The sequence below is a fragment of the Rhincodon typus genome, unplaced genomic scaffold, assembly GCF_021869965.1.
Source record: "Rhincodon typus isolate 14 unplaced genomic scaffold, sRhiTyp1.1 hic_rhity00002914, whole genome shotgun sequence".
Taxonomy (NCBI): Eukaryota; Metazoa; Chordata; class Chondrichthyes; order Orectolobiformes; family Rhincodontidae; genus Rhincodon; species Rhincodon typus.
The window spans coordinates 15,771-23,672 of record NW_025968552.1 but is presented as its reverse complement, the minus strand read 5'-3'; the positions used below and the strand labels follow the sequence as shown (position 1 = coordinate 23,672).

Sequence of the window (7,902 nt, the reverse complement as noted above, 5' to 3'; positions counted from 1 at the left end):
AGGTGAGAAATGGTAAGGTATGAGATTACGTTGCCTCCTCATTTAAAAACTAAAATTGCTCAAAGGAATGAGGCATGAACAGCATTAACCATTATTAATGTGCTTCAGAGAAAGAGATTTCCTACAGTGTGCGACATACATGAGAGATGAATCCTACCACTTGTTTGTTGCTGAAGACCAGTCCATGATTAGCATTGCTAAAGCTTGATCAGAGTCAGTTCTCATCATGAGACTCTCTGTGACCCTATTCACTCTCCAGCTTCTCCAATCGGCACTGAAAGTGCCCGAGTTGCGCCTTTTAATGGCACAAAGAGCCCTGGGGCAATCTGCTTGCTGGCCCTGACACAACCTTGGAAGTTCCATAAAGAGTAAAGCCGAGAGTCCGGCTGTGGCAGCTGGTCAATTGCTCAGAGCGGTTTCCTTTTCGTGAGCTCCCAGGTGTGATGTTAGCATGTACGATACAAGGACAGCATTCATGTCAGTACCTGATCATCTCTGTTCACCACTAAACTCACTGTTGCTGACCACTCTGGCCCATCAGTTGTGAGTTGCACAGAGTTTTGGTCTCCTGATTGTCATGAAGGTGAATGGCCCTTGCTCCAAACATGAGGCGATAGCATAGATTTACAGTGGGCTTACCGTGCAGTAACAGGCGATCCTTTCAATGGTCTGTGCTAGTCTTCATGCTTCCATGTGGATCTCTTTCTCTCTTTTTCTCTCGCTGTCTCTCTCTCTCTCTCTCTCTCACTCTCTTTGTCTTTCTCTTTCTCTCTCTCTCTCTCTCTCTCTCTCTCTCTCTCTCTCTGTCTGTCTGTCTCTTTTTCGCTCACTTGCTCTTGCGCTTGCTTGCTCTTTCCCGAGCTCGCACTTTCTCACTCTCTCTCTCTTTTTGCTCTTTTTCTTTTTTCTGTCTTTCCCCACGCTTTTCCCTTTTGGGCTGAGAGTTAGTATTTGACAGTGGTTATTTGCTGACAGTACAGTTCATTCACAAATGAGGCAGCTGCACACCCATCACGAACAAACCCCACTATCTCACCCACTTCCCCACCCCAATCCCTCCAGCATATACCCAATTCAAGGCCAACATTGAATACAAGTACTCTGCTGTGAAATATTTGGGTGTGGTAATTAAATTTCACAATGTTTGCAGTGACAATGCAATGGAATGAACATCAGACCAGGGCATTGGTTTCTGCTGTCTTCCCCAAACATTAGTGCTGGCAGCTGCTCAGAAAGGCTAAAGAAAACCTGAAGAAGGGTCTAGGCCCGAAACATCAGCTTTCCTGCTCCTCTGATGCGGCTTGGCCTGCTGTGTTCATCCAGCTCTACACCTTGTTATCTCAGGTTCTCCAGCATCAGCAGCTCCTACTATCCAAGAAAACCCATGGCCAGTTTCAGTAACTTGTTGCAATGTCACAAAATACCCCACGGCCGACAGTCATAAAAGGGTGAGGCAGGCTTAGAGGGGCTGAATGGCTTGTATTTGAAGTAACCAGCATGCAAGGAGGAGTAGAAGAAGGGTTAGGAGGAACAGAGCAGGTTGGTTTGTTTTTAAACAGGGGGAAGAATTGAAGAGAGTGCTGAAGGGACAGACGCAACCAAACTTGGGTCATGCTAAGAAGTACTGCCTGGGTGAAGAGAGAGACTGGCACACCAAGGTGGCAGAGTGAAGGCAGGAATTGGAAGAATTCAGTGGCTCCAACGTTTTGAAATCTTCCTTTTTTGTTTCCCAGATTCCTTCCGTGACCTTTGCCCTCCCTGGTTCTGTAATCTCTTGTAGATGTGCATCCCTCTGAGATGTCTGCCCTGTGTCCTTTGGGCTGTACGGGAATGGTTTTTATCTGTCGTATGTGTGTGTGTGTTGCAGAAGCCAAGCTGCACGGTGGCTGAGAAATCGTTTGCCATTGGGTCGATCGCGGAGACGGTACAGGCGATGGGGCCAGCGACAGTACAGTTTGTTCCCCGGCTGCTGCCAATGTTGCAGGCTGGTGCACGGGACACAGATGACGAGGTGCGCAGCAATTCTGTCTTCGGCATTGGCGTTCTCGCCGAGCAAGGGAAAGAAGCCATCTTCGAGTATCCTGGATTCCGCTGCCGAATGGAAACGTGTGTGTGAGAGATAGAGAGGTCAGCGGGTTGGTTGCAGGAGCTATAGGCTATAGACTATAGACTCTAGACTCATAGACAGCACACAACATTGTGTCTGCTCTGGTCAACAAGGATCTGACTGCTAATCCGAGCTGTTGCCCCATCACCCTGTAGCCTGCAGAAATGCAAGTGAATATAAATGTTAAATGCTTAGACATTCCAAATGTTTGAGTCGACTACGCTTTCAGGTGTGGGTTTCAGACTCCCACCATCCTCTGAATGGAAGAGAAAGTCTCTCCTTAACTCTTCCCCTAGCCGTTTACCTCTCCCCTTCAATCTATGCCTCTTGGTTATTGACTCTTCCTTCCTACCTAACCAATCCATGGCCCTCACGATCTTCCCGCACCTCTATTGCATCCCTTCTCAAACTTTCCCTGCTCCAAGGAGAAACAGTCCCAGCCTATCTGATCTTTTCTCAATCCAGACTCTGCAGCCCAGGCACCATCCTCTCAAATGTGATCACGTCCTTCCTGTAATGTGCTGAGCAGACCTGCACACAGTGCTCGAGCTGTGGCCTGACCAATGTTTTAAACAGTGTAACTTCCTTGCTGTTATATACGATGCCTTGTCTAATAAAAGCAGACAGCCCATGTGACTTCTTCACCACCTTCTGCTACCTTCATGGATCTCTGGATATGTACACTGAGGTCCCTCTGATCTTCAGTAATGTTAGTGCTAGCTGCTATTATTATCATTGTTAGCTATGTTCCAGTCTCCTGGCATTCCCTCTGAAAGGTTGTGCTGATAGGGGAACGAAACACGCTTGCAGTTTTGCCAGGGGTGTCTGAGAAACAATCTCCAATCAGTCCTTAACGTTTGTCTCCAGCCACTACCCGTCCCTTCTGAACATTCTGTCATCTATCATAGCCCGAGAGCAAAATCGGCGTGTGGTGGACAACGTGTGTGGGGCTGTTTCCCGTATGATGATGACGAATCTCGCTGGAGTCCCTGTGGAACAGGTACTGCGCACTTCCTTTGTACACCCAGTCGTGGCGTGGGCATGGGGGTCCGTGACCTGTGTTGAGTTGCTCGGTCCCCACTGGGGAAGTTTCTGTTTGATGTACGTGAGCTTTACTTCCTGAACTGGTCAGGCGACCCCCTCTGTGGTGTCTGGAACAGGGGATGGAGAGGCACTGTCCTTTGCCTGTGGAACATTGACAGTCTAACCTGACAGACGGTGCATGAGACTGCAGGTGAGGAGCTGGAAGCAATGCCTCCTGACAGAGCAATGCCTTTGGGAGAGACTGAGCTCAGCAACGTTATCTACCTCTGGCTCTTGTGAAAAGTGTGCTGTGAAAATGTCCCAACACATCAGCAGCTGCTATATCCTTCTTACCCCCTCTCCCTCTCTGACAGGGGGAAAGATGTCAGGTTTTGACACTAAATTGACTTGATGGGGCTCGTGGTTCAGGGACCAGGCTTGGGCCAGGATCACAGTGATCTGACCCTCGGAAAACTTCTCAGGAGAACTGCCCCACGGCCTGAGAGGCTGCAAGGATTAACGAAACTTTTTTGTGCACTTTCTCGAAAGGTATTTCCTGTCCTGGTGCGGTCACTCCCGCTGAAAGAGGATCTAGAAGAAAATATAACAGTGATGAACTGCATCACTTTCTTGTACAAGAACAATCCCAATCAGGTAAGGCAACCAGTCAGTGGCATCCTTGCAGCCCTTCGTGGTATATATACCCGTCGGGACGCGCTGTAACCGGGAGAGGGACGCCCGTCGGGACGCGCTGTAAGGTGCTCACATCGGATTTTGCAATAGTATGATGGTCTCAAGTGGAGACCACATGTTTATTTGTCTGTGTATTTTTTTATTATGGTCTGAAATGGGAGAAAATCAGTTTTAAAAGTGAAGTTTTATTTGAGGGATTGCTACATTCCTTCAAAGGAAGTAACCCGACCCCTATTGTTCGCATTGTGTAGACAGCTGTTGGTTTCAGCAGTAGTGAATGGTTTGCAATCCTATTAACCAGTGGAAGCATCCAGACAATGAAGATTGCAAAGCAGTATTCAGATCACAAGTATAATTGCAGCAAATCTGTGGGCAGCGACCACAGGACTGTTCTTTCAGTCTTTCCCTCTGCCCATCACACTTTTTTTTTTGTTTCTGTCTGTGGCTGTCTGTATAAGGGGGTCTTTACAAGGGCCTTTAACTTGTAGACTTCTGTGTTATCAGTTCTTAAATGCTAGTGAGAAAATGTCGAAGCAGTAGTAGGCCATTCTGCTCATGCCTCTGCTTTGCCATTCAATGGGATCGTGGCTGATCGGATAATCCTCCACTCCACTTTCCTGCCTTCTCCCCGTAACCGTTGATTCTCTTTCTGATTAAAAATCTGTCTCAGCCGTGAATATCCTCAATGCCCCAGCCCCGACAGCACCCCCCTCCCTGCGGTAAAGACCCCACAGACTCACCCACCCCCCTCCTTGGACAGAAGGAATTCCTCTCCATCTCTGTCTTCAATGGGTGACCCCCTTATTCTGAGATGATGCCCCCTCTGGGTCCTAGACTCTCCCACACACCCTCTCCACATCTCCACCTGTCAGGTTTCCCCCCGCCCTCCATCCCAAAAGGATCTTGTACATTTCAATTGGGTTGCCCCTCATTCTCCTAAATCCCAACGGGTGCAGGCCCCAACCGACTCACCCCCACCTCCCTCATCAGACAGTCCCTCCGTCCCCAGGATCAGCCCAGCGAACCCTCGCTGGACTGCTTTCAATGCCAGTCTATCTTTCCATAGATAAGGGAACTAAACCTATTTCCAGTATTCTAGCTCTGTGTAAAACATGAGAACTGGCAGCCGAAATCGATATTTCAGCCCCTCGATTCTGTTCCACCATTCAATGTAATCATAGTTGGCCTCTACTCCACTGCCCATAACCCTTCAACCCAATTCCTAATTTAAAAACGTATCTCTTCTTCAAACTAATTCAGTGTCCCACCATCCACCGTACTCTGCAGGAGTGAATTCCATTGATCCTTGAAGAGAAATCTTTCCTCCTCGCCTCTGTTTTACATCTGCTAAATTGTTAAGAGTCCATTATTAAACGCAGTGATAACAGGACATTAGGAAATTCAAAATGAGTTTCTAAAACAACGACCTTTCATTGTGGATTGTCCTACATGAGAAAACATCCTCTCCACATTTACTTTGTCAATCCCCTTCAGCAATTTCTATATCTCAATTAGATTTCCTCTCATTCTTCTAGAGAATATAGGTCTAAACTACTCAATCATTCTCCTAACCTATCCATATCCATTTGTAAATTTCTTCTTTCTTCATGCCAGTTTACTTTCCTACCTATTTTGTTGGCATCTGCAAATTTGCCTATGGTACTTTCTATCCCTGCATCCAAGTCATTAATAATAAAGGGTGTAAATTGTTAGAGCCAAAGGACTGAACACTGTGGCACCCCATTTGTTACATCCTGCCAATCAGAAACAATTCCATTTATCCCGACTCTCTGCTTTCTGTTGGTCAGACAATCCTCTATGCAGGCTAATCAATTATCCCTAACCCTGTGTGATCCTCTGTTGTGTATTAGACTTCTATGTGGCACCTTGTCAAGTGCATTCTGGAAGTCCAGATATACCAGATCTACAGGATCCCCGTGTCCATTATTGCTTGTGACATCTTCAAAAAACTCTACCAAATCAGCCAACCGCGATTTATCCTTTGTTAAACTGTGCTGACTGATGGATTGTATTTTGAATTTCCAAATGTCCTGTTATCACTGCCTTTAGTAATGGACTCTTAACAATTTCCCCAACACCAGACATTAAACCGACTGGTCTGTAGTATCCTACGGTATGCCTGTCTTTCTCCCTTATAGCATAGAGCTATTAGCATATATTCCAGGCCGTTGGAATGTTATAACCAATGGACCCACTATCTCTGCTGTTGCTGCTGGGACCTTTAACACCCCTGTATATAGACCATGACATAGCATTGTCTGCCTTCCTTTCCTATCTATAAGCGGAGTCCGTTTATTTGTAGTAACTAGTCATGCTTGTTAAACACAGACCTGGACTGTGCTTTCTGTCAACCTGAGTGTAAATGACAGATCACTTTGGGAATCCAGTGTATTTTTAAGAATCTTTTCACTTTCCGGGAATGACGTGGTTTGCTTGCCAGCACACTACCCCAGTGAAGGGGTAACACACTGAAGCAGAAAATGTCTTTTAGCCAATCCAACATTTATCTATCCCATTCATCGTTAATCTTTCTGAACACAGGTCATTCAACATTTGCAACACTTGTTGGCTGTTTTTGGTGAAGTGATTGGAACAGATCAGCTTAAAGAAGGTACAGTGATTTCCTTCCCAAATTCTCTTCGAAGGCTAGTAATGTTTCACTCGTGTTTAGCACATGTGTAGGGTTGCCATGCTCATTAACACTTTTGTGTCAAATTATGTGTCTGCCATCTACCTTATGAATGTTCTTGTATCTATCACGTATCTCAGTGAGATCGAGGCTGATTTAATCCTCTTGACCTCCACTTTCCTGCCTTTCCCCCCTCGATTCCCCTTCCTGATTTAAAAACCTCGCCCACTCTCTATCTCAGCCTCGAATATCCTCAGTGCCCCAGCCCCCACCTCTGCGGTAAAGAACCCCACAGACTCACTCCCCCCTCGGAGAGAGGGAATTCCTCCCCATATCTGTCTTCAATGGGCAACCCCCTTATTCTGAGTTGATGCCCCTCTGGGTCTTAGACTCTCCCACGCAAGGTGGGGGAGGGGAGAGACACCCTCTCCACATCTCCCCCTGTCAGGTCCCCCCCACCCCCCACCCCCGCCCCCCTCCACCCCCACCCCCCAACAAGGATCTTGTACGTTTCAATCGGGTCACCTCTCATTCTCCTGAACCCCAACGGGTACAGGCCCCAACCAACTCAATGCAGCTTAGTTCCCAGCTTTGATCTCCATGTAACTGTGTCTCCCCAATGGCTATGAAATGCTTGATTTTGTACTCATTGCATACCTCAGCAATGAGATTTTCACTGTCGTGTAAACATATGTTTCAAAAAGTAACTGTGTCAAGTTTCCTTCTGTTTGATTCAGAAAGCCAGAATGCCTTGGTGATGTTATTAAAGGATATCCCACAGCGATTCCCCCAGGAATTTCAGACGGCCCTGATGGCGATTCCTCAGGAAGCTGCCAAGAAAATCTCAGCAGTCGTGTCCTCCTGAGGTAAGAGGCCGTCGAAATATTTGCAACCGTAGCTCCGCAATCTTGTGAAGAGGTTATCAAAGGCTGTGACCTCAAATGAAGCATGTCCAGATTCGGGTTTCGGTCTCCCATATTTGGGAATGGGCGAGTCCATTGTGTTGGTAAATCTCTTCTCCCTGTCTCTCTGAGTTAATTTCTTTCACTGCTGGGACCTGGAGTTAAAGCCAATACTGAGGACTTAACGCCTGTACCTTGTCTTAAGGTATGCAATCTGAGCATCACCCTCTCCCCCACATCTTCCGCCCCCCCGCCAACGGAGAACTCAACTTAACATCCTTTTTGGTAGTGTACCTTGCGTAACATCTCTGCCTCAATTTCGTATCTCATCCAGCGGAAAACCTGCTGGACAGCGCGGCGCCGACCCTCCGACAGCGCGGCGCCGACCCTCCGACAGCGCGGCGCCGACCCTCCGACAGCGCGGCGCCGACCCTCCGACAGCGCGGCGCCGACCCTCCGACAGCGCGGCGCCGACCCTCCGACAGCGCGGCGCCGACCCTCCGACAGCGCGGCGCCGACCCTCCGAC

General features: G+C 47.8%; 1 protein-coding gene across 1 annotated transcript in view; it reads left to right on the top strand.

Annotated features, from left to right (window-relative positions):
- Positions 1-1,301: 1,301 nt before the first annotated feature.
- Positions 1,302-7,902, top strand: part of LOC109934767 (importin-4-like) — a gene marked incomplete at its 5' end in the record, with an annotated part of 7,304 nt that continues 703 nt past the window's right edge. The window contains 6 exons of the mRNA XM_048593460.1: positions 1,302-1,448; positions 1,868-2,076; positions 2,975-3,107; positions 3,680-3,784; positions 6,386-6,455; positions 7,211-7,339. Of these exons, the coding sequence (XP_048449417.1) occupies positions 1,302-1,448; positions 1,868-2,076; positions 2,975-3,107; positions 3,680-3,784; positions 6,386-6,455; positions 7,211-7,338 (792 nt within the window). The remainder of the gene's footprint in view (positions 1,449-1,867; positions 2,077-2,974; positions 3,108-3,679; positions 3,785-6,385; positions 6,456-7,210; positions 7,340-7,902) is intronic.